This window comes from Ciona intestinalis, chromosome 9 (genome assembly GCF_000224145.3).
Source record: "Ciona intestinalis chromosome 9, KH, whole genome shotgun sequence".
Taxonomy (NCBI): Eukaryota; Metazoa; Chordata; class Ascidiacea; order Phlebobranchia; family Cionidae; genus Ciona; species Ciona intestinalis.
Window position 1 is genome coordinate 6441139 of NC_020174.2, and position 27289 is coordinate 6468427.

Below are 27289 nucleotides of genomic sequence, written 5' to 3' on the forward strand. Positions count from 1 at the left end.
ATACTGCTTTGATTGCTACTAAATGGTCACTATAGCCAAGTCTACAACACAGAACATAAAATCACGAACATTAGGTAGCTTTGCTGGTTGTCTACATTGGACTTCGAATCAAGCTACGTAGCCAGAGGTTAAGATTCACGTAAAGGGACATTTTCTTACACCACTCATATTCCCACACGTTTAGCTGTTCGTAGAAATCCAATAATTTGGTGACGACGCGGCAACACACTAAACCACGCTGTATGATAAACGCGGCGAATATGATTAACGCATTGCGGTTCCATAGTAAGCCATGCTTGTACATGTTACAGTTAAGCGCTTAATTTTATTTTTACAACGCAGTTAGTATGTCATCGGCGTAGGTTGTGGGTGATTATTAACAGTTTAATTAAAGGACGTTGAAAATGGGAGAAAACGACTGCGAGGAGTTACTGTTGTCAACGGAAGAAAGTCAAACTACGGAAATTAGGCAAAAGTTGTTGCCAAAAAGGTGACATTTTGTACTTAATTATATTTTTGTGCATAATATTCCATATTTTTAAAAGTGTTTTTAGCAATTAACAACGCCTTTTATAGCGTTATATAGATATGACACCTAACGTTTGGTTAATACGCATGGCTCATATGATGATAATTTTAGCGCCAATAAGGCTGAATCATCGCGAAATTTTGTTCACATATTTCAGTTCAAACGACCAATTTACAACACCGGCGGTAAAAAGTTATCATGTCGACCAATACTGGCCCAACATGATCGATTATTTCCAACCGCAATGTATGTACAAGGCCGGTGTAGCCTGGCACTGCAGATTTGTGTTATTTTAGTTCTTTTAAATCTTACCGCACCAATACGTTGTGTTACAAATTACATTCCATCGCGAAAATACATGTTTAATCAAACGGTGAGATGTCCGAAATATTAATATTTTTACAACACGGGGATTTAAATTATTACGAACTAGGCATGTATGTTTCCGCACAAGCGTTTAATTTGTAAGCCTAAGATGGAAATTGGTTTGACAAGATACACATTATTAAACCGGTTGCGGTATAACATAAAAGTAGCGTGGTTTCAAATACACCACATGTCTCCGTGAATTTAAAATTAAGTTAATAAAAGTTATAGCGGGTTGGGGTAAGATGGGACAACTTAATTCTGTTTTCATCCCATTTAGTCGTAAACAAAGAACATTCAAAGATTTATAAAACAGTATCCCCACGACTTCTATATACCGTTGTGAATTGATTAAAACACGATCAGGATATTTGGGACCATAAATACTAAATAATAATTGAAGATTATAAAAACTGCTGAATCTGTTTGATGTTGTTTGTTACTGCAACACGGTGTGATCGATCAACATTACGTGTTCTGCTGTGTTACTGCATACCACCGACCTAAACATGGTAGTGGTATAAGAGTGGGCATCATCCAATTTTAACCGCAAACTTTGATTTAAACAGATGATCGCCGGATTTACAATATACAAGTTCAAGCTGAATTAGATATATAAAAACTTATTAGAACAAAAAAAAATATTAAAACTTAGAATAAAAACTATAATGCAAGTCGCCAACGTCGTAAGCTGTATAACCGGTTAAACATTTTACGAACCGCAACTCGATTATGTATTTGATAGGCCATGTTCTAGAACCACTTTAGCGGGGTTTGTTCAAAACGTCACTGCGTTTATGATTTTCTCACTATTGTGACGCAACAGTCATGATACATCGCGCATTTATCTCGTTTTAAAATATGCACCGAGATTCTGTAAATTACAAGACGTAAAACACCTAATTTCAAAAGTGAAACGATGTAAAGGTGATGGTAATGAAACTGGTTTATCGACAAATAGGAAAATATCTTGTCAGCAAGCACATGTTGCATTTATCTTAAAAGTTATATAGTTATTATATTAGTTACTATGGAGTGAAACGTTCGTGCTTCATATATTGGTTTACACGCGTTCTAACAATACTAGCTTATGTTTATCGTCACTATATGACAAAATGGGAAACTGTTTTCGTTACTCGGACATTATTTGTCTTAGAAATTCTAGTCACTAGTCTTAAGTAATTTGTTATATTTAATTACGTTTTACATTGGCTATAACACGCGCTTTAACAGAATTAGCTTTAAGATATATATACCCAAATTTAAATAGGGCGTATCAACGTGATTTTATTTTGTCCAATAATTTAAAATTGCGACACATTAAACTAAAATAGAATTATTAAACCAAGAACATCGTTGTTTATGTTCTTAATTTAGAGCTTCTTATCAAGACTTCGCCCGTTTGTCGTTCCAAAAACTTTCCTATTTAAAACGACCGTGACAACGAATACGCTAAGATTATAGCGATCCAAAAAGGGCCTGGCCCGCGGGTCCAGAAAACGTAACTACTTGATCCGAATGTTACACTTACATGACAACGTTTTTTAAAGTGAAAAATCGACAAATTAAACCACAAAGGCCGCACAAATATTGGTTCTACTTTTATGGGGAGGGGCATATACGCGTCATATAATGCGGATAATGGCCTTCCATTAAAATTTGCAGTTTTTATTGCACGGTCAAATAGTGGGCGTTAGTGGTCGATTCATATGATGTTTGCGAACAAGTTACGGCCCATTGTTACCGATATTACTTGGGCGTTTGTGCTGATCGTCGTTACATGCACAAGGATTTTCCGTTCCTTATGGGTTATGGGTTAAATAGGGTTCACTTATAATGTGATCGCCATCTTTGAATCAGGGCAAAAGTGCAATTACAACATCCGTTATCAATCAAACAATTTGCTGATCCCCGTAATCTAAAATTGGATATCAGGAAACGCACAAATCGCTCCCAATGCCAACAGTTATTATTTTAGTAAATCGAGATTGCTTGAGCATTCACAACAAATACCAGCGCCAGCACCCTTAGTTGTTTCAGCAGTGGAAATTGTGCAACCTGTTTAGTGCTTTATTTTCCCCCAATATCCGGATCTTGCTTACATAAAGCTGTTGCCTAAACCATGTTGTTGTCTCTTTGTGTACTTGGTCTGATGTTTTCAAGGGTGTTTGGTTATCACTGTAGAATCAGCGAAAACGCTGCGGTTGCAAAGGGGGAGATGCGAGCGCTTGCCGTGAAGATCTTTTCCCTTTTTTATGCGGCGGCGTTTTTTCTTTACCCACCAGCTTGTATAAGAGCGGAGATCTATGATAGTTATTTACCGAATGTTATTTGACAGCAAAGTAAAGCCGGAAACTTAACAGCCACGATAAAGAATAATATTGTATGGTTAAGCTATGGAGTTAAACGAGTGAGTGTTTTAATAAGTGTTAAACTTAGATTTTCTATTTGAAACGAAGCGAACAAAAACCTCAAACAAACTAACGTTAATTAAATCTTCTTTGTTAAAAAATGAAATATTTTTATTTATAAAAATAATAGAAATGCAAAGATAATTATTGATGTTATTATTTAAAAAGTTAAAATTTTAAAACCTCTCTAATTTTTTTTGCAATTCGTTTTAACGCAAGCTCGATGCAATTAATAATTAGAGAATAAATGTAATGAATACAAAACCTGGCTGCAGACCTCGAACTTTTTAAGTTTTTGTTTAAATTTATCATAAAGTAACATTGGAAACAGCATAACATTTTTTACTCAACAAAATGGTTATAAAGAAAGCTGGCAATGGATTCCTCGTTAGGTTATCTTATTCGTCGGCACACAGAGACAATTATACCCATCATCGTGATCTGGCACTTGGTCGCAATGACGAATAAAGAGTTAGAAAAATCGTGAGACGCATTAACGATAAATAAATAACTTGGTGTTGTAACATAAAATTTTCGCAAATAAATCTCGTCATGTTAATTCAACAATTACAAGATCATGAAAATTACCGGCGCCCTTGACATGTGGAACACGCTTTCTCTGCAACTAACATAAATGTAGAAAACAAGTCAACCCCCTAACCCCCTATATCACATTTCTATCTTTCACATTCCCAGACAGACCAACAATGACGTCACGTACCGCTACGTCATCGATCGAGCGGCACGTTCCGTACCAGATTTTGAGAAGGAATTTTCGGGCGTTGAGAAATTACCGCCGTCACCTAGCATGCGAGATCGGGCTCGAAAATGCGCCAAAGGTTGCAACAAAAACTGCTTTATGGATGTTCTGGTCGGGCTCTTCCCAATATTCACGTGGATGCGACATTATAAAGTTAGGAAATGGCTGGCCGGTGATTTGGTTTCGGGAATAACCGTGGGTGTTGTCCACATCCCACAAAGTAAGTGACAACTGAAACTCTAAGGAATATATTGGCCAACGAAATGTGTTTTCTTTGCAAAAACTATAATTTCACTGATGTTTCTCCAAAGATCTTAATGGTTTTCTTTCAGGTATGGCATTTTCTTTGCTTGCCGGATTACCGCCGGTCTATGGTCTCTACACAAGTTTTTACACCGTCCTGCTGTACAGTTTCATGGGAACATCCCGCCATATATCAGTTGGTACATTTGCAGTTACCAGTCTCCTCACACAAAGTGTTGTAGTTCGGTTGGTCCCGGAACCGATTCCTATCATGAACGTCACTGCGGTGAGTCAGGGCTTACATTTTGAACTAACTAGTTTGATTTATTCCTCAAGTTCTAAGGTACTGCTGTGGGGTAAGATGTGATATCGTTAGGAATTGATTCCTATATTTCATATCGTATTTTTAACAGCCAACAGCGCTCCTTTAAAGTGGGATACGATTATACACTTATGTAAATATTATTTTTTATTACCAAATGGGACGAGAAAAAAATAATGTGTTCAATCTGATTACCCCTTAGTATGATAAGGTTATTTAAACTAATGGCGCATAGTCTGTATGGGGAAATCTTAGCCTTGTTTGCTTGTGTGCAATTATCGGATCTCTCACATGTTTATTAAATAACTCATACTAACAAGTTTGAAATTATACGCAGGGTGCAACGGTTGGAAACGAGACGTTTGTAAACGGAATTTCAGACATTGAGCTGAGAAAAGTCGGTGTTGCAGCCTCCGTCATGTTCCTTATGGGTGTTTTCCAAGTAAGAAATTTATTGAGATACAACCATAGTAAAGTGTTCTAGCCATCTCTTATATACAGCTAGTGTTTGGGATTTTTCGTTTGGGCTTCATAACCACGTATCTGTCGGAACCGCTTGTGCAAGCCTTTACCACGGGAGCAGCTTTGCAGGTGGTGACGTCACAAACCCCGTCCATTCTTGGAATTACCATCAAATCAACGACGGCCATTCCGGCTTTCTTCAGAGTAAGTTTATAAAAGCTGGTATATTTTGGTTACACATGTTTCGGGCCCTAATTTTTGTTACTATATGTACAATACAGCTTGTTATAAACAGCTTCCAAAATTCCTCTGTACGAATGCTTTTGTGGTCAGACTAGCAATATATTTTTGATCGAGGGTTTTTTATGGAGGCATGTTTTTCAGAATTGGATCGAGATATTCCGGAACCTTCCAAACACGCATATTCCCACTCTCATTATTTCCATCATCTGCATTTTGTTGTTGGTTGCGGGTCGTGAGATCAACTTACGATTCAAGTAAGTGATTCCAACTCTGGATATTTTAAGCCAAGTTGGATGCACTGTATGGTCATTGTTCGTTGTTCGATTGTATGCGGCATAACGACATGGCCTCTTCCATTTACTTTATTTGCATTTAGGGAAAAGCTGAAGATTCCATTACCAACAGAGGTTATTATAGTTGTGATAGCGATTCTGGCGTCAACATTCGGAAAGTTTCAGGAGATATTTCAAATCAGAGTGGTCGGTCCTATCCCTACCGGGTGAGTTGAGTTCGGTGGTAACCTGCATTTGCATATTAGTCGACGCCTTGGCATTGTCGTGTTTATAAGATGTTTATATAGATCGAAGGCGTGTTGTATATCGATGCTCACCACCACTGTTGTGCTATCATTGGTGACTGGTAATGATGAGTATATATGTACACAGATTTCCGGCGCCTATGTTGCCCGACTTCAGTATCATGGGGAGCATCATCGGCGATGGATTTGCTCTTGCGGTCGTTGGTTTTGCTATAAGTGTCTCGCTGTCGAAGATGTACGCACAAAAGTACGGATACAGCATCGACTCCAATCAGGTGCGTTTTCAAGATCTACTGTTTTTTATTCGATCGGCAAAAATCCCTATAATGCCACAGCGCTACTCTTTCATTGCCTTCCGAAAAATAACTTTTGAAATATACATCGTTTTAATGACATCAAAGATACCACAAGATGCACATATTGAGATATCACAACCATTTCATCATCGGGCAAATCAAAGCACAAGTATTTACTTGCGTGACCACAGTTGAATTATTTTACAGGAGTTAATCGCATATGGTGTAAGCAATGCCATTCCCTCCTTTTTCCGATGTTTTCCAAACGCTGCAGCGCTTGCACGATGCGTTATACAAGAAAACACAGGCGGAAACACACAGGTACAAGTACACCCATTGTATATTCACTACACAGTGACGTCATGTTAAACCTAATCTTATTTTCGTCGTGTTAACCGATCACGCGTAGAATGAATGAGGTTGCGGTGAAAACAGTTGGTCGTTCCACCGCCATGCATTTCTAGGAATACACGCGGTGACTTGCTTTGCTTAACACAGCAAGTACTCTGCACATATATATGCAGACAATGTCGTTACAAATATTGCATATCGTGTATAGTCTTCTAACAATGCCTGAGACCAAATAGTGAAAGCGGTCTTTAAAAGAACACATTCATACTAAAAGTACAAATAAGCTCAACTTAATATGCAAATAGTAAGTAAAATGTTTTTATTTTCTAGTTGGTCGGTTTGATATCCGTAGTTATAGTGTTGGTGACGATCCTCGTGTTGGGCCCCGTATTCCAACCCCTACCAAGGTCTGTTCTGGGATGTATCATCGTTGTTGGTCTGGTCGGAATACTTAAACAGTTGTCTTTACTCAAACCGACGTTTAAAATGTCACGAATCGACTGCGTAAGTATTTCTTAATCTGAATCGGTTCTGGAAAACTTCGAAAGTATAGGAAAAATTCTGCCACAAAAGTTAAAGACGTTTATTTACAATAAGGTTTTTACAAAACGGACGCATGCGAACATTTTATCAAACACTTAAATGAATTTTAACAACTTATAGGGTGGCAGTAAGTTGGGACACATTTTCATTTTAATTTCACTTTCAATTTGATATTAAACAAAAAAAATTAGAAGAATTATAAAACCGTATCCTTATGACTTATAGACCGTTCTTTATTGTGGAACGTTTTATATCTTGTACTGCCAATCGGCCCGAGCACACGATTACACAACCAAGGGGAAACTGAATGTCACTTAACAAAACCATGCGATCGACTCTTAAAAACACAACGGTTCACGCAAAACATAAAGATCATGAAAATATAAAACAGTAAAGTACCATACGAACACATCATTACAACAAATCATTACAATTGTTTAAAACACGATCAGGATATTTGGATATTACGTGCTAAAGGTGTCCCATCTTCCCCCACCCTACTATATTAACAACAAACATGTTTTTGTTTCAGTTGGTTTGGGTTGTGACGTTGTTCTCCGTTCTTCTCCTGGGCGTAGACTTGGGATTGCTGGCGGGAGTTGTATTTTCTATGCTTACAATAATTCTACGAACTCAGCGGCCACGGTGTGAGGTATTGGGCAATATAGCTGGAACGGATGTTTACCGCAGTTGTCATGGTTACGCTTCGGTAAGACTTGATTTTCAACTTACGCGATCATGTCTGGCCGGCATGGATAATTTATCACGCATGCTTATGTATAATGATTTATGATAGATAGGATTTACATGGGCGCGGTTTTATCTTAGTTTAAAATTAGCCAAGTTTACAAATCTCATACATCACTTCGACAAGTTATGTGTCAACGATACAAGACCGATAATTTTAACACTTGTTATACTGAACAGGCGCAACCGCACAACGGGATCTTAATATTTAAGTTCCACTCCATCCTCTATTACGCAAACAAGGATTACTTCAAACAGAAACTCTTCTTTGCTACCGGTTTTGATCCAGGTGATTTTAAGATAATAACTTCATTTTTTTTCTTAAATTATTTTGAGAAATGCCTACCTTTAGTCAGCCATATATTTCAATGACATGACATATCTTTCCAGAGGTAATCATTCACCAACGGAAAAAGGAAGCAGACGCCGCCGAGTCGCAGAACGAAAGTTCAAACTGCTGTCGATCCGTGTGAGTATTCCAACAGACATTATGTTTCCCCGAAACGAATTGTAAATGCTTTACTTTTGTTATGGTTTGTGATATGCCGTGTTTCAGGCCATGGAAAAAGAAGACCGATATATCGAGTATAAAGGTTGATGTGGATTTAAGCTCTCCGGCGACCTCTGGCGGTTCTCCAAGTTTCCTTCAGCAGTCGCATCCCACTTGTACTGACGACGTTGCTACTCGGACCGAATTATTTCACACATTGATCATAGATTGTTCGAGCTTTTCGTTCATAGACCTCGTCGGTATAAAAACTTTGAACGCAGTAAGTGAGTTAGGCTTACGACTACACAACTAACCACCCGTAAAGATACGTGCGCGGTAACACGTAAGCAGGCACGAGGTGTATGAAACAGAACACATGTGGCATACCGACTGTGGTTGCCCCGCCATGCGTGGATAAGTTCCATCCATCCATTTAATCTAACCTTGCTTTTATTTCCAGCTATGCAAAAACTATCGAGAGATCGGCGTGGACATGCTTCTTGTGAATGTATCAAGTAAGCATCATAATAACTGTTTAAAGACAAACATTTAACTTATTTATTCCCCAGACGACGTTAAAAAATCGCTGGTCGCTGGTTCGTATTTTGAAACGGCCGGTGAGAACTGTGAATTTCCAACAATCCACGATGCTGTGCTGCACGCCAAGTTTAAGCAAGTGTGTCTAAGTCAGGTAATTAAACAAGACCGTCGTCACGTAGCGTTAATAGTTTTGTATGTACGAATTACGTATTTCTGTATACATACCAAACACATAATAACCATGATAGTTAAACCGGCCACACAGCGGCACCATTGCACAATATAAACCAAACAAACGTGTTTTACCACAATAATTCCTCTAATATCAAAGAATTATAATTACAGAGTAAAGAAGAAACTTCATTCGACAGCAATCAGTGATCGAGTGTTGGGTCTGCGAAACCTTCTGTGTCGGATTACAAATAGTTTTATACGATTTCACTCTACGTTCCCAGATCAAGTGGTCACAACCACTCTACATGTATCATATGCATTAGAAATTAGGTTTCTTATATCTTAAGTTAAACTCGTCAGCTGCCACGTACTTCACTACCGCTTGTTAGTTTATACAAACTCTTAGTGCTTTGCTTTTTATATGCAGATATTGAACAAATAAAATAGGAAAATAAAAAACTTACTTTATTTGGACTCGGGCCTGGTTATCCAGCCGCATATTGAGAAGTATTTCTTGTGTTGACGGGAAGCAACCTAATACACGGGGAAATTTAGACCATTTAACGTTAGGTGGAACATGCGCGTTTTTACACCGCCATTTATTTACGTCTTGAGCATGAATACCTCTCTATTGAATGCAAAAGCCGTTTCTTGGTCATTTGTGTTAATATCTTGGTATGATATTTTCACATTATGAATGGAATATATAGCACTATCTGGGGTAAGATGGGATACCGTTAGAACCTAATTCCCATGCTTCCTGATCCTGTTTTGAACGATTACCAAAGCTCCTTTAGAATTGTGAGAATAAAAGTTATATATTTGTGCAAATATTCTTTGTTTACTATTCCATGAGCTGAGAAAAGAGAAATAAAACCATGTTTTATCTTACCCCGCACTACTATGCTGATACTCACCATGGAGAAAAAGTCAGGACTTTCTGTTCCTACAGATTCCAATTACATATTGTATTTGTTTAAAACAATATTAACATCAGAAAATAAAACACCTAAAGAAAATGAATGTTTTGAATCTGCTGTTTTGTAATGAAAAGGAGATAATATGACACAGGAACTTTATAAAAATCAATGTATTTTTTGTTATGTAAAGTTCTTGTTGTCGCATACATTGAAAATTTGACATGATTTTAAATGTACAGCAACAGCATTTGTATCAACACATTCAAACAACAGTTTCAATGCTTATAAATCATTTGTTTCATTAAATTTGCTTACGGCGAAGCAACTATAATACACATAGGTGTATTCAGTAATTTCATAAACCTTAAATGAATTATTAAGTCAAGTGAGTGAATAGGTTCAAGTGTAAAGCAATTAACCAACATATATCACATCATTGCAAACTAAACTACCACCCATGTTGAATCTGTAGCCAATGTATAGCTGACCACATACAAGAAGTTTATCAGTAACAAAACTGAAATGCAAAATTTAAAAAAAAGGAACTTTGTCGGCAACATTATATAAAAGAAATGCTGTAGAAGCTATTTGTTGTAAAAAGGTAATCTACCAATTGTCATGAACTGGCGCAAATCTTCCGGTAAATATTTTACAAGTTCCTTGATGTGGATCATCTGGTGTTGCCCAGAAGAAAGCTTCCCTGCTCCCACTATCGCGAATCATTCGACACAGATCGAAGAAACCTTTTTCTTCCGGGTAGTGCCATGATTGTATAGATTGATCATCGTTTGTATAAAGTATGAAAGTAATTTCATCTTCAGGTGGAGCAAGGGCTTTATAGACAAAATATTTTCCGGCCATATCTTGTAGTTTGGTCTGCAGACATGCCCACGCATCCTTCATTGTTAAAGGCGGCTTCAATGGAAGATACTTCCTATCGATCTTCTTTGTTACTTTCATTCCAGCTTTTTCACGCATAGCATGGCCAACTACTATGTAACCAGGGCAGTTTTTCCAGTGGTTTCGTGCCCAATGTTTTTCTTGATGCTCTCTGGAACAATAAAAAGTCACATAACATCTTCCGCAGCGTTTTAAGTTGACACTTCCTAAATTGGTGGCCGAACACAATGCACATTTGGCATTCGCCAATTCTTCTTTTCGATCAATTTTTCGACTTAATCTTTCAAGCAATCGTCTCATGCTTTCTGTTTGTGCAAAGTTGATTGGCGCACTTCTTCTGTTGGGTACAGGAAGCTTTAGATTAGCACCGTACTTCACTAAGATCTTCAGGTAATCTTCATTACTCATAATAAGAGCCAACTGGGCAACGTACCAACTTTTACCTTCGTCAGTTTTTGCCAACATGTTTGGATCAGCACCATTGTCTAAAAGCATCCGGATGATTTTAAGTGGAGAACAAGAACCGATAGCCATGAACAGAGTATTATAATCATAATTATTCACAGCGTTCACATCCGCTCCTCTTTCAATCAGTAGTTTACAAATTTCCATGTCCTGCACGTTTACGGACACTGCAGTGTGTAGTGCAGTCATACCCAACACATTCTTTTTGTTGACAAAATCGACATCTTCACCTTGGTTTTCGAATCCATAGTCAATGAGTTCAACTTTCCGCTCATATGAAAACGGTGGATGCTGTAATGCAACTGCAACAACAACAGCATGCAGTGGGCAAGTTTCTGGTCTTATTTTCCTTATGGCGTCCGGACTTAATGATAACGGATTCAATTCCCCATATATAAACGCGATGCTTTCGGGTTTACTGTCGCGACTTCGGCCAGTAAGTAGTTGTATTGAAGCCGATTGTCTTTTCTTCATGATATTGTTCTTTTATTTCAAACAAACAACAGATAATATTTCTTACTTGTCCTACTTTTTCACGCCTAGCAATTGAAGTTGGTTCTATTTACTAAGGTGCCTTGAAAGGGAAATCCCCGAAGTGGTGTCGCTAGAGCAAGAAGAAAACTGGTTACATATTTGGGGTTCAATTTCATTGGGAATGATTATATTAATTATGCGCGGTTAGTCCATTAGTTCAATGTAAGGTACAATCTCGCTTAAACATTGTATTGTCTGTAAAAATTGGAATTAAACGCTCGTTTCCACTTTTCTATTTAGCTTGGGAAAATCTTTGGGAAAACTTACAGCTCAGTCGATCACCTGGATAATGAAGGCTTCAGATTTTTAAGCACAATCTATTCAATAGACATGAGGTTTAAGTATAGTATTGTAATACGTGACAATTGAGATGTGTGTGGATTTAAGCAAACCAATTTAAAATTGACATTTCCGGAATCCACTACATCTGTGGCGTGAGAATCAGGAAGTCCCAATTACAAATACGTCAAATACGCAACGACCCAGAAAATTATCGACTCGAGAATTAAACAAGTTTGACAACCAAGGTATTTCCAAGAAATTGTAACGAAAACATAAGAAGCATCTCATACGAGCCGTTGGAAAGTTTCATCACCTCAAACAGATGCTCTTGCCTTCTCCCGTGTCATTGACGTCTCTACTATTTCAGCAATCGACACAACAAGCATTAAAAGCAAAATTAAGATTTTAGTTTTTGTACAAGTAAAATACTCCAGATGAGTCAGCAGCAAAAACAGAACAATATTTCCCGCATTTTTTGCTGAAATACCATTGAAGTAGAATGACAAGATACGTTTGCTTAACATTCTGCATGCGGTGCACCGTACATGACAAGTTTTAAAGGTAGTCTAAGTCTAAAATTTTAAGTCGAATTTGATTCTATTGTCTCTTCCTCTTCTTCTTCTTCTTCTTCCATAAAAGATTCCGAAACTTTCGGTCGGTTCGATACAACTGCAAAGTACATCTTGTTAAGCCTATGGTATAAAAAATCTTCCAAAGTATTTGATATAAAAAGGAAACAACAATATAAACAGAACCTTAAGACGATACATTTATTTGTTAAACATGATATAGGACATTATGTGCCAAGGGTATCCCATCTTACCCCACAGTAATATGCTCTATGACTATAGATATCTCATTTCTGGTTATTACAGCGAATACTCACCTTTTTTGTGCGGTATGTTTAATTCCAAGGGTGTGTCTCTTCGTTTGAACATTTTTCGATTATCAGTCAATCCATCTGGATAAAAAGTTAAAGAAGCATTTTAATTTACGTTTTAGCAGTCTCTAATTGAAACTTTCCCATAAAAAGTGTTTGTTGAGGGTTTACGCTTGGTGTCTATTGATAGCACTTGGCGTCAGCGCATATACGTAGAAGAATCTTTTCGTGAAAATGTAAATATTTTTAAAACTTTTTATCAATGTTGCGACAACGGAATACAACAGCCGTGCGAAACTATGGTGTAATCTGCTTTCTATGAACTTTGTTTCAGCACAAACAATAATCAAGTGAAGTCCCAGGGCATAATACGTCGCTGCATTTAACCTTGAAAACGCATGTTATTTTCGACGCAAACGGGTCTCAATTCACGCAACTATGCGCCCACCTCGTTCTACAGGAATAGTAGCCGGCTTCCTTGCTAGTGGGGAAGTATTTGTGTTCTGCTTCTGACTGCTGGAGTTTTGGCAAGCTGGTTGAGCCGGTCCTGAAACGATAAGTAATAAGTATTAATAACACATGAAAAATATTTATACCACAGTAAAAATCATAGAATTTAAACAACGATTTAAATTGGATCAACAGTAAACGGCAGTCATTAAAATACGTTTATGAATAAGAGGTGAAGGAAAGAGCGACAGTTATTAAAAGGCATTGCTGTTAAACCAAAATAATAAATTGCTTACCAGTTGTGTAGACTTGTGTTCGTGATGATATTTCAGCCATCTTATTGCAGTGTTGTAACGCCTAATTTTAACCTATTACTTTCCCCTGCAAGGCTTATATAGGTTACAGTTTATATGGATAAGCAATACAGACGAACAAATAAATAATCAATATTTGTGTCTGAGATATTATTATCTAAAACCTGTCACTACAACATCACATGCCGAGTTTGTATAAACATTTAATCTTATACAGAACACGTCGCAATTAAATAAATATCAGTTGTTAGTCTTTACATGGTACAATCAAATCAAATGAAGCTGCGTCGTGACTAATTACATACGTTATTATTATTCATGAAGTTGTACATGTTTATTGGCATGAACGAAGATTATCAGAATCTATATCCCATAACTGAACGCATGCAGTTTTGTATCAAACTAGCCCAAACGAAGTTGTAATTATACGCATAACTAATACAGTTGCTGAATTATCATAAGACACATGCGCACATGACTTGAACAACGCTGTTGTAAAACTATGATAACAGCTTCAATTGTACTCGCAAGGGAACAATTACAGTTGTCGTGTAAATTCAATCCTGTTTTTCGATTACTGGCGTCCTTCAAGCGACCAACTGCTCACCTACTAGATGACAAATGACGTGTCAACACACGAGACAGAGAAACTAACGTGAGCCGCTGCGCATATTTTTCGCATTGACCGCTGCTAAACCTGCACGATCCGTTCCTCTGAGCAAACACAGGGTTTTGTCAACGAAACAGCAAATTTACCGAGTGAGCTCCTTCACCATAGACGGTACGTGCTTCAAGTGTACGAAGTGCCACTTTTCGAACATACCACACAATGTATAAAGCAAACGCTCAACTGTCATTAATGTTACAGACAAAACACTCAATCCTCGTAAATCACTGAACCAGATTAAGCAACTGGACGTTTAAACAACTGTACCGTACACAACAGCAGTTAATAACTTCTGACTATTTCCGGAGCTGCAGTGCGTAACTGACATATACGCGTTCCAAGTAGGCCATCAAAGCTTACACTATATTGAAGAAAAATGTCGTTTTTTTTTCAAGTCCAGGTGGCAAGGGATCGATTTGCTTATCGATGACGTTTCGTGAGCGTGTTATCTTCTGCCGTTGCGGTTGGTCGTGTTTTGTAAACATCGAAAACAGGCTGCGCTTCACTCCAGGCGGCACATAACATAACGACCTCACTTAGATTTATCAAACACATTATGCATGCCTGTCAATGAAAATCAAATACACGTTTAAACGGAGTGTGAAAGAATAGCTTGTACCGCTTTCTAAATTTAAATACATATGATAATACCATCTGTCAAACAAACAACGTTCAATAACCAACAATGGGAATAAAAGAAGTCACAAAGCTTGTTATGTTCGTCTGCTGGTTTATATATAAAACACCCTGTACGCCACAATCCTAATTCTATTTGATTTCTTGTCACACACCAAGCTTGTGCTTGTAACATTTTTACTGAATCGTTCGTTTAACATCAAAATTCATCACTACGTGAAAAAACTTCTTTATACTTGTACTGTCATGAACGTTTATACTTGCACTTCTGTCAAACGCTGTTGTACATTTCCTAATGTAAAAGCAAAGTAAAACCTAACCAAATGTGTTCAGTTTAATGATGTTAATTACTGTCTTATAGGGATATCATAAAAATGCTATGACGAATTGCGTAAGCGCGGCTGTACTAATATGATGAACAACGAGGCGAATTCAATCCTTCCCTTTCAGTCTTACACTGTGTATTATTAAACATATATAGTAGGGTGGGGGAAGATGGGACACCTTTTCAAACTATTTTCGCCTCCAATTTGGTAGTAAACAAACATTCAACGAATTTTTATAAAACTTTAACCTCACGGCTCCCATATGTTAATTCTTTAAAACACGCTCAGGATATTTGGTTGTTATGCGTCAAAGGTGTCTCATCTTCCCCACCCTAATATATATTTACTTGCGACGAAGGAAACACAAAACGTCAAAACTAATTTAACACAAAGCAGTGTATAAAACGCATTCTCTCTAAAACCGACGATTGTCTGTCAATAACCGCGGGGCAGGCTTGACAAAACACAAACCAGAACAAGTCGGCTAGAATTTTCGAAACAGACTCTATGTAATCAAATCACAGATCAATAAATGCCAGCAATGGCAAAAGCCAGCACCTAAAACACAAGCTTTTAAAATTGCTGAGCTCTACAAAACAGCTACGCAGAAAAACAATAAATTGGAAATACCGCTCTCTATTCTAGTCAAATGAACTCACGACATTTCAAGCGTATTAACAAAACATAACTACAGTCAACACCGATACGCCGCTAAACTTAATTTCACGTTTGCCTCTCAAAATAGATCGAGCATAAAAAGTACAACAGCTTCCAGCTTTATGTGCTATGATTACCGTTACCATCAGGAGTCGACCAGTCTGTTGATAATATGTCAGCAGAAACGTGAAGTTATCTACGTAGGAATGTCTATATTATCTTCATTTCGTTTTAAAACGGTGCCGGACGATAAAGTTTAATTAAAAAAAACACGACACACACAAAGCATACGAGAGCAAGCGCCTCAAATATGAACTGAACAAACAGCGCGCTGACAATTATCGCCTAATTATAGCTTGACGCTGAACGTTATTCCAAAGCACTTAACACACCATAACACCGTACAATTTCAACGTATAAATAATGCAAGCACTCCATTGTAAATCAACGAAACAGGCGTCCGCGCATTGCTATGCTTGGATAGACCTCTCCTCAAAACAGACTCAACCCGGTGTTGGAAATTATCTGCTATAGCGCTTTCGTGTTTAGCGTTTATTTTGCACCACCGGATGTGTTGCATCATCGCTCGGCAGAACTATCTGACTATTTAAACTTTTACGTGACACGCATGCGCCGCAATTTCGCGCCTAAAATATCTTTGAACGTTGAACGAAAAGTTTAGAAAAACAAACAGAACGAGAAGTTCCAGCGAACGCTCATGCACGCTTAGAACGAAGCCCTTAAAATCCGACGATCTCTTTCAGCTGTCACTCAAACAAAATACCACCAGTATGATAATGCAGCAGCAACTTTGCGCACCGACAGCGCATACTTAACTTTTCAACTTTAATCCGATTCAATAATCTTATGTGTAACGTGGCCTTAATCCGCACGACGTATTAAAAACGACACATTTTTATATATTTGCCCAAAAGAAAGAAATCGATAAACATGTACACAAAATACATACAGTATATTACCTATAACCGATAAAAAGTCGTGCGAAAACATGTTTTTAAGCACAGTGGCGCCCGTTCCGCTTACACCTCTATTGATAATTAAGCCGACCCGTTAATACAACTTTGATTCAACTCATCAACTACAAACATTATCTTATCATTTCTGACACTTTGTTTGATCAAATGTAATTCTTTGACCAGTTGATTGAATAAATTAACCTTTGGACTTCTGCCAACATTTTCTAAATTTTCGACGGTAAAGTTTGGCAAACATGCTTTCTTTTAACTAACGACAGGTGTAGCAACGACCTTTAACATGGCATTATCGTTAATACAGGCTTCCCTCAACAGTAATACACTTCCCAACCTGTCATTTTATATCGTCTGACTACACAAACTACTTGAATACCGTCATTGATGTAGCTTGGTATTCCTCCCCGATACCTCTACAGCAAAACCTTCCTGTTCAAACAGACACAGTGTTTAAGGCAGATTCCGTCGTTGAAACAACAATTGCTTCTTTGATTGCGCGACCGGAAGACTAAACTGTAAATCAGGTCACGACATTTTGGAAAATACACAAATCTCAGTTTAATTCAAGCGTTTGTTGATTCTTCTTATTGTGAATGTTAAAATTAAATAACCTGAATTATAAAGTGAGTTTCATGTAGATATTCCAATTTCTAATGTAAATATGTCGCAGTCTATAACCGACTGTCAATCACATTTTATCTCCTCGTATTTAACAATCCTGCGAACTGGTTAGCTTACGAATACACAAGTTAAAATGCAGCTTGTTATTCGGCGATCCCCACGATACCGCGTTGCTGCTGTAAAAACGACACGTATCGTAACATGGACTTCCAGCGATCCCGTGAAATAAAAATCAATTTCAAATTAATTTAGATGTATATACGCAAAAAAACTTTGTATAATATTATGGGGTAAGATGGGACACCTTTAGCACGTAATATTCAAATATCCTGATCTTGGTTTAAACAATTAGGAACGGTCTGTGGAAGTCAGGAAGATAAAAGGTTTTATAAATCTTAGAATGTTCTTTGTTTACTAACAATTAAGACGAAAACAGAATGAACAGGTGTCCCATCTTCCCCCAGCCAAAATCTTTAAACTTCTTCGATCCGATCCTACTTTGTATATTCACGATGAAAAGTGTGACGTAATTAAACATAGTTGATGATATAAGGTGTTTTGATTACAAATGTATGCACTAGATATTTTCGACCTAAACCATAAAATATCTGCACTTCTGTACAATTAATTTAAGCCTAAGTTTAGCCCGAGGGATATTGTGTGTCAACTCTGCCCAAGCAGTGAGATAACCGGAGATCTATCTGTCGGTAAATATGTTTGTTTGCGTTTCCAATATTGATGGAATGAGCTTGGTCGGCGTAGAACTGAAACAAAAATAAATATGGATGAATTTCACAGTTACAACATCGGGTATGATGATATAGCACTGTGGGGAAAGATGGGATACCATTACCGTCTAAATCCCATATTTCCTGATCGTGTTTTTATTAACAAAACAATGCTGATGTAACAATATAAGAATACGGTTATATAATTCTTTAAAAACAATTGTTTACCACCTAATGGGACGAGAAAATAAAATAAAAATGTCCCTCATTTCACCCCGTTCTATACCATATGTGTTACGCAACCAAAAGTTGTCTAAAGGCCAAAATTTAGTTTGTATTCGTGGTATCATACAGCCAAGTTATACACGCGTATATTTTAATTTCCAGTAGTTGGATAATATACAATTCATTCCATGTTTTGGCAAAGATAGTTAAAGAACTTAAACCGTCATAAATAAACCATTCGTATTCAGAAAGATCTTTAAGTGGGCTGAGTGAAGTCTGGTGTGAAACACACGACTATATACTTACGAAATCGTCAAAATCTACGTCGTGTTCAACAAGCGCCTTTTCCATTTCGGCCGCACTTTGGAAATGAACGTTGTCGTCTGCTGTCCCGTGGATGAGGGTGTACCAAGCATTTTTAAAGTTGTTGAGATCATGGCCGCGGACTATGGAAGCTTTCTGGAAATAAAAAGACAACGTATAAAACATTTTGTTTTCAAAACGACCGGAAACTTAAGTTTGAAAATGTTCAAAGACTATTTATGATTGTTCTTAACTTGGTGTAAAATAACGAATGAATGTAACTTTACCTTCGCATGGCGGGGCAACGACAGTCGTTATAACACGGGTGTTTAAACACCTCATGCCCGCTTATGGGTACCACGCATATGTGGGTGCCTAATTTTGCTTTTTCTGTAATGTACAGCTGACAATTGGAGCAACCCATGAGAAACCACTGGGTTGGAGCAATTGTCGTTAAGTGTCTTGCCCAAGAACACAGCCGCGTACATCTGTAGCAGAGTCAAGTCTCTGCAGTCTATTGTTTTGCAATAACTAGCCATAGGCCTAACAAACCTCGTGAACATAATTTAAACTATACCTCGTAACCGTCGGCGTTCGTGGTCAAATTTCCCATGTATCGCTCAGCGTACATCGCATCTAAATAACATCAATTTAAATATGAATAAAAATAAAAGAAATTAAAAAAGTAAGAATGTGACATAATCGGTTTCAATAAACTGGTCTGTCATAATGAAATTCCATCTTATCCAATCCTACTGTCCCATCTCCCCCCACCATGTTGTCCCATCTCCTCCCACCATGTTGTCCCATCTCCCACCACCATGTTGTCCCATCTCACCCCACCATGTTGTCCCATCTCACCCCACCCTACTATACACCATAATTACCTACCATACCACGTCCAGTCACCCAGCGGTGCAACGGCCAACCCACATTGAAACGTCTTCCCACCATCGTAACCAATAGTGTGAGAGGTAGTGTAGCCGCCATATGACTACAAAATACAGGACATCATGTTAAAATGTCGCAATTTTCATCCGTTTATAAATTTTAAGGATTAAGAATTCTACTGTGGGATCTCTGTGGAATGTATTTTAAACCCTGCTAAACTCAATACACTGGTCGTGTTATTTGGTCTCCAAAATTATCCGACGCTCATGTGTGTTGTTCGCCATTGGGTAGGCATGGGTAAATACGGGATTCAGGTTATTTATATTTAAATATCATATTTTGCAACAAATATAAAATAAAGGTATGAAAACTTACACCCCAATACAAAGTGATGATTTGGTGCTACGAAAACGCAACCAACAAAAATCAAGTCCAACCACTAGTTATTAATAGAGAAAAATATATTTCGCCGAAATGGCATCGTCAGTCTCTTATTCAAAAAGAATGCACTTGATTTTTGTTGGTTACGTTTTCGTATCACCAGATCATTACTGTATTTCACTATACAAGAATCGTTCAATTATATGAACATCAGATCAGGGTCAGATTCGCGGAATTTATTATAAGTCATCCCATATACAAAGCTCCCTATGTGACACGTATAATAATATATATCTTACCCAACCCCACAGCGCAACGTGGCTTGCATCAACGTAGTCGTACGTATCAATGAGGTAACGAACGAAAGCAGTTTGATCGACAGGTTCGTATTGACCAAGTTTTAGATAAACTTGTCGCATGAACTTGTACCCTTAAAAACACAATACTCAAGTTACATATGCAGAATATACACTTCATTAGTTCCACAAACCGCGATGGATGTTTAAATGAACTGTTTTATTAATAGGAGTTAGTTTATACGGCATAGTGGGGTTAGCTGCCACAAGTAGTTTTACCATGGGCGTGTTTTTAACGGCGGTCGTTTTGTTGCAAGTTTCCTTTGTTTACTTAGTTGTTTTAAATATTCTGATCTTTCCTATACTGTATTCGAAGAGATAAATATAAATATTTTCGGGTGTTCTTTTTCATACACCTAGTGCCCGCTTACAAGTTACCACGTATTTGTAACTTTTAATGTAAATGGCTGAAACTTCTTTCGTATCTCATCCGTGTATTTGTGAAGCAAAAAAGCTGCTTCTCCAGATGAATAAGTAATTACCTTCAAACGCTGATCCTCTCCCATCCACACTGACAACGATCACATCACGTGTACTAACCATGTATGTTTGGGCAAAACCTTTCCGCCAAACGTCTTGTATCTTTTGGAACTCTGGACCAGCATATCTGCACGAATAGGTGTGAGGATTAGGTGAGAATTCATGCGTTTAGAGTTATAGGCATGATACTCACACTTCTAGTAGGACAGGGTATTTCTTGGTTGGGTCGAAGTCGGCAGGTACCCACATTTCGTAGTTGTAAGCTGTTGTGAACGTCGAAATAGACAACGGTTATTTAGTAAGCAGCCGAGAAACGTTTGTTAATTGACTGTTTGTAATTGTTGTAATTCTTACTTTATCCTTGCATGGCGAAATACGACAGTCGTTATAACACGGGTTTAACACCTCGTGCCAGCTTACGAGTTACCATGTTTGTTACTTTGTGGGTGATTGTTTTTATGTATGGCTGATAATTTGGACAACCTATTAGTGACCACTGGGTTGGAGCAATTGCCGTTAAGTGTCTTGCCCAAGGACGCACCATGTACTGCACATTTAACGTTTTATATTCAAATCGTTTGTACCAGTTGTTTAAATATAGAAATAATAAAAAAAAGCATAAAATAAAATTTATTTCTCAGCACTGCCGTCTAGCGGCTAACTTACGTTTCGTCGGATAATCCGAACTCGCAAACGTTCCGTAAATTTTCCGCGGCCACTTAACTGATTCAACTTTCGTGAAAAGTTCGGTGTTGTTTTCCAATAAAACTTCACTTTGCCAGGTTCCAGTTGCATCAATGTTAATGTACAGAGTCATTGGGATCCAGTATCCTATAAAGAAATAAAATGACTTATTTTGGATGGTAAAAACCACGGATTTGAATTGACTGTGGACTAAAATATAAACACGTGTTACGTTGCGTACATTTGTTTTGTTTAATGGGTTTATTTCATGCACAAAGAACACACGTGTTGTAACGACTGTCGTTGCCCCTCCATGCGAGGATAAATAAGTTACATACGTGGTAACTTGTTAGTGGGCACGATGTGTATGAAACAGAACACAATTATAATGAAACTCGTATCTAAATCACCTCTGCAGTTGATGACCACTGCACTGCCATCGTTGTTGAAGGACGGAGTCACCCATCCACAACGGTCGGGGTATGTGTCCATCAATTTACAGGTCATGCATTCTGGGGCTGCCTGGTCGCGTGCGGTGGCCAACACACGGAAGATGTGGCGACGTCTTGCTTCGTTGTAAGCGGCCGTGTAGTATCTGAAAGAAACCGTGTGAGAATTTTCGATATATGTACCGTGGGGTAAGATGGGATACTGTTGCACACAAATATATTCTGATCGTACTTTGAACAACTAACGATGATATTTTAGAGTCACGGGTCTGCATCATAGCAAACTTAAACACTATAAAGAATGTCCCATCTGTATTTAATAAGGAACATGTATTTAACTGTATTTAAGTTCGCTATGGTCTGCATATTGTTAATCACCAAATGGGACAAAATAAGAAGAAATGTCCCATCTTTCCCCACATTACAGTATATCGGATTTTATTAAATTGGTAAACCCGACACAAAACTATTGTTTCAATAATATATAAAGTGGCTCATTTTCTCAATGAAAATGGTCAGAGCACATGGTTTAATGTATAAGCTCGTTTGTGTCTTGGCCTAAGTTACCAAAGTTAGCGTGCGGTCGTTAAATACATTATATGTTTGTGTTTGTCGTAAAAATGAATGATTGCAAACATTCCATGTTTTATACGAGGGAAACAAGACGTATAACATCGTAATGGGAATTTGGCCTCAAATTTATGTTTTGTATGCGGATATTAAGACAACAGGTTTTCTTGTAACACAGAAAAGTTTAACAAAAACACTGACAAATTTCTTACACGTATTTGTTCGTAGCATCGTAGTAAGTGACTTCAGTAATGTCGTATTTGGTTTTGGTTATCCATTCAAAGTTGGCGGCACCTTCAGCAACGTATGCCAGCTGCCAGAAACCATCTGAAGCGTCGCCGTCGTTTGCTCTTGCGTAGATGGTGACGTAATCGTTAGTACCAGTGATCCATTTTGGATAGAAAGGACCGAACTGGATAAATGTTAAAAAGATTATTATAGCAAGAGGACCACTATAGCATAAAAATAGTAATGTTTATGTTTTATTAGTGATAATACTGGATAAAAGGAAAGTATGTAATTTATTTATTAACACGTTATAACACAGGTGTTCTGTTTCATACACCTCGTGCCTGCTTACAAGTTACCACGTATACGTAACGTGGGGTAAATATTTTATGCGGAAGCACGAGGTGAGCCCGCCAACCATCTTACCACAGGGCTGGTTTACAGAGAAAGTTAAACAACTTACACTTCCAACCCAACCACCAACGACCTCCTCCGTGTTGGCTGCAGTCTGAAAATATATAAGTTATATTTGACCCGTGTTGAAGGTTTGCTGGTGTTTTAAGTAGAGCTTACCGAAGAACATGAATACGAAGTATCTGCACCGCTCATAACGCAGAGGTGGCCAATGCTCTTGGTTTGCAAACGGTTTGTCCACGACACCAAGCAATTAGATGGGTCTTGCCACGTGAAACGAGAGAAGTAGTACGTGCTGTATCAAACAATGTAAGTATACTGTGAGATGGCTACGTTTGACTTTGTATTATATTGGTGAATAAATGTTCACAACTCATTAGTGACCACTGGGTTTGGAAAGACAACACAGACTTACCCAGGAGTTGAGAATTCGGCGGGAGCGGCCAATTCGTCAAGTTTATTAGTGGTAATATCGTACACCCACATCTTCACAGTTGAAATTGTGGTTCCTGCTTTCGGGTAGGCGATCTCTATCGTCTCCGGATATTGCGCGTCGCCATACCTATATAAACAATTGTTAAAAACATATACGACGCCTTGGATTGATTCAGGTGTTTCAGAATGCATTATTTGTGAAGACAGCTACAGAAACTGTATAACATTTAGTAGGGTAAGGTTAGAATTATAACCGTATCCTTACAACTTAAAAAACGCTGACAATTGTTTAAAAACACGATCAAAAATATGAGATTTAGCTGCTAACGGTATCCCATCTTTCCCACAGTTGTATGTAAATACGGTTTATACTTTGTGTAATTATAAGCATACAATTATTTTTACAAAAAAAAAACAACTAAAAAAAATTAAAAACTTGAAAACAACGCGCATAACCCACCAAGAGTATTTAATCAACTCAACATTGGAAGTATTAGTCTCAAGAAAAGCGATTTTCGTTGAGTCTGTGTTCCAATACAGCACGTTGTTCGTTGAAACCATTTCCTCTAAAGCATAAGTAATATTTATAACGCATCACATACAACAGTTTTTACCAATTTAGAATCTGGTAGATGAATGAAAACCCTGTTCTTATTATAGGCATATAGTAGGATGGGGTAAGGTGGGACATATTTTTCAATCTATTTTTTTCTACCCATTTGGTGGTAAAAAACGACCATTTACACAATTATATAACCGTATCCCAGTTAAACGTCCTATAAGTTGTGGTGTATAAGTTAAAATATATATAGGCAAAAAAACTTGATTTTATCATATAAGTATATATAGCATTTATTAAACTAGATTCTGCATACCTTCGTACATCCAGTCAGGGATGCCATAGTACTTAATATTTTTCATTCCATCGGTTGGGCTAACGTCTACGATGGTTGGTGTAGCGGCCCCCACGTCTTCGATTAATTTAACATTGAATTGGTGCACGTATACCTGCAAGGAAAACACGCTGCAAACTTTTTACAGTAAAATAGCTGTAAGATTCGACAATTTGTTTTTTAATATCGTGTTTTTTAAATATGATTACATAGTTCTGGTGTATAAGGGCTAGAGTATTGACATTGTTGGACCCACCAGTTTATGCCCTGTTGGCGACCACTTCATGTAATGTATTTGAGCATCTTTTGGGAATCCAGGGACCTCGACTTCAACCGCCTTAACCACGTCCCATATTGCAAAGTCAGCTAAATAGGAATGACGCCACACCTGGATATAAAACCTGCTGGTCATGAAGTTCACAGAAAAGTGAAACTCTTTCATGTTTGTTATTTTGTAAATCGGACCATGGCGTTGGGATCATATGGATATACATACTGTTATACCGTGTGTATTAGTTTCACATGCTACAATACCGTACAGTGTCGTTTCCCCACCTTGGTATAGTTGTAGATATAGAAAACAAATTTTGCGTCTGCAGAAACCGACCAACTTCGACAGCCTCCGTATTTTACACACAAGGTGTCTGGAGCAACTTGCTCGACGTCATCGTATGGGTTTTGAATCACACGTCGAGTGACGTTACCTCCGTCAAAATAAAGAAAATCGCTTTGGTCTGAAACAATAAAAAATAAAAATAGAGTTATGTGGGGCAAGATGGGATATACCGATATCACCTAAAACATATATGTTTGCTGATCTTGTTTTGAACAATTAACACGACGCTTTTTTATAGTCGGAGGTTTACGGGTTATAGTTATGTGAACATTCTTTTCAGGAATCAAAAAATGCCCCATCTTATCTTACCGTACTGTATGTTCCGAAAATAAGTGTTGAACTAGTTAGCTATGGCACCCATATGTTTAGCTTTAAACAAGAAATTTCATGTTAAAGTACATACGCATCACACCAATGCGTAAACATCCAACAAACCTACATCCCAACCCGTGTTCGAGTTATGGTAAAGGTCGAAGTGCAGCTGTTGGCATCGCATGGGATTTGTGGTCGGCCATAATTAGGTGATTGTAAAAATAAACTTTTTACCTGGTGTACTTTCATCCCATGAAGGATAGATACTTTTGTAGTTATACTTGTTGTTGTAAATATCATCAAACGTAAATACAGGCCGTGTGTCGGGTGACGCTTGTGTTGTAGTATCAGAATTAGCAGCGGTAGTTACTTCTGTAGTAACTTCTGTTCCTGGTTTTCCGGGGGTTGTGGTGACAGGTGCAGGCGCTTTTGTGTTGTTTTGTGCTGAAAAAACCTCGGTTATGTTCATGGCAATTTATTCAATCATATCGGTCATCAATCACTTGTTTGAAAATCTTGAATTAGATTAGAAAAAGAGAACATAATATTGTAGGTCTGGAAATGTTCAGAAACATTCTTGCTGGTCTGTTACCGTACACCCATTTATCTCTAGTTTACGATCTATATTGTGTGCTCGGACTTATGACATAATAATTTACTTTACGTCATGGGTGTACATTGCTGAGTTGCAACACAGTTGCTTACCCTGTGGTTAATAATTACAAGCATTAACCGGAGTTTTGTGCAATGTTTAAGCAAACATCGGAGAAATGACGAGTAACTGTAAGTGAGTGCATTGAGTCACTTGGTGTATGTCCTCCGTACATAATGTACGACAAACAAAGTGCAACCATCGTTGTACCAGCAAACTAACACGCGTAGGTAGCATGTCACATATCACGCACGAAAACTAAAACTTAAATAAACTAGTACAGTTATAATACATACGTATAAGTATGGCACATGGTATCACAATGGCGCAAACGACTGCGATACCACCAACCACCAGTAAAGCGACGTGAAGGGTTTTCATCCTGTTGAAAAAATGTTATAAAATTGATAACCGAAAGCAGAGAACAGGATTGATAAATTTTCTAACTTTATTCTAAACACATTTTCAGTGGATGATTTCACACATAACACGTGTTGGTATCTTTTATTGTGACGAAGGAAATCATATTCATCCGCAACAAAAATATAAAAAACAAAACAAAAACGTCTGTCGTTAAAATCTGCTCAGAAATAGAACATATAATTTAATTTTAGTATATTAGTCAAACTTACCTTGTCACTTTATCAGCTTTTTTTCTGTGAAATAAATATCAGGATCCCGAGTGCTCCGTAGATGGCTTCGGTCTGTTTGCAAGCTTCCTTAACGTCAGTGATTCGGATCGAATGATCTCCATCAAACATTAACTGGGTCTTGTTTATTAAAGTGGGTGAAGAAGGGACGTTAGGTAATGCATGATAACGGTATCCGAAAACTGCGGGCTTGAGTTTCAACTTGAATTGAATTTATTGAAAATTGGTGTTTTTGATTTAGTTTTTTAAATTTTCTTTTCTTGCTTATTGTTGGTCATTACATCTGTTTGAACTATTTTATCCCAAATGGTTCAATTGATGGTTAATTCCACGTAGCCAGTACAAAGCAGCATCACTTAAGTT

The 27289-nt window shown here is 37.7% G+C and overlaps 4 protein-coding genes across 5 annotated transcripts; 1 reads left to right on the forward strand and 3 right to left on the reverse strand.

Moving 5' to 3' along the window:
• The first annotated feature begins 355 nt into the window (after positions 1-355).
• Positions 356-12421, forward strand: LOC445732 (SLC26A2 anion exchanger). 2 transcript variants are annotated; one of them, NM_001032534.2, is given in 17 exon segments: positions 356-490; positions 4003-4286; positions 4399-4595; positions 4969-5073; positions 5133-5297; positions 5478-5590; positions 5713-5835; positions 6002-6149; positions 6378-6491; positions 6852-7025; positions 7597-7773; positions 7992-8100; positions 8202-8280; positions 8368-8581; positions 8762-8816; positions 8871-8992; positions 9187-9360. In NM_001032534.2, coding segments are annotated over 17 exon segments (2301 nt in total). In that variant the 5' UTR covers positions 356-404; the 3' UTR covers positions 9223-9360.
• LOC113474012 lies at positions 10025-11870 on the reverse strand. The gene has a single exon (XM_026836054.1). It carries the CDS (start codon positions 11772-11774, stop codon positions 10542-10544), a length of 1233 nt encoding a protein of 410 aa, XP_026691855.1. The 5' UTR covers positions 11775-11870; the 3' UTR covers positions 10025-10541.
• Positions 10025-14973, reverse strand: LOC100177353. The gene is made up of 4 exons (XM_002129005.5): positions 13743-14973; positions 13445-13543; positions 13003-13077; positions 10025-12785 (listed from the first exon to the last, which is right to left on the reverse strand). Exons 1-4 carry the CDS (start codon positions 13780-13782, stop codon positions 12697-12699), a joined length of 303 nt encoding a protein of 100 aa, XP_002129041.3. The 5' UTR covers positions 13783-14973; the 3' UTR covers positions 10025-12696.
• A 2627-nt stretch (positions 14974-17600) lies between these two features.
• LOC100184435 (prolyl endopeptidase FAP-like) lies at positions 17601-27021 on the reverse strand. Its single transcript, XM_002123073.5, has 20 exons — positions 26909-27021; positions 26573-26658; positions 25859-26068; positions 25252-25430; positions 24953-25084; positions 24679-24811; positions 24264-24369; positions 23784-23930; positions 23528-23663; positions 23418-23462; positions 22939-23138; positions 22118-22302; positions 21690-21854; positions 21217-21286; positions 21026-21150; positions 20487-20617; positions 19807-19909; positions 19493-19551; positions 18919-19071; positions 17601-18423 (listed from the first exon to the last, which is right to left on the reverse strand). Exons 2-20 carry the CDS (start codon positions 26655-26657, stop codon positions 18301-18303), a joined length of 2487 nt encoding a protein of 828 aa, XP_002123109.1. The 5' UTR covers position 26658; positions 26909-27021; the 3' UTR covers positions 17601-18300.
• Between the last annotated feature and the right edge of the window lie 268 nt (positions 27022-27289).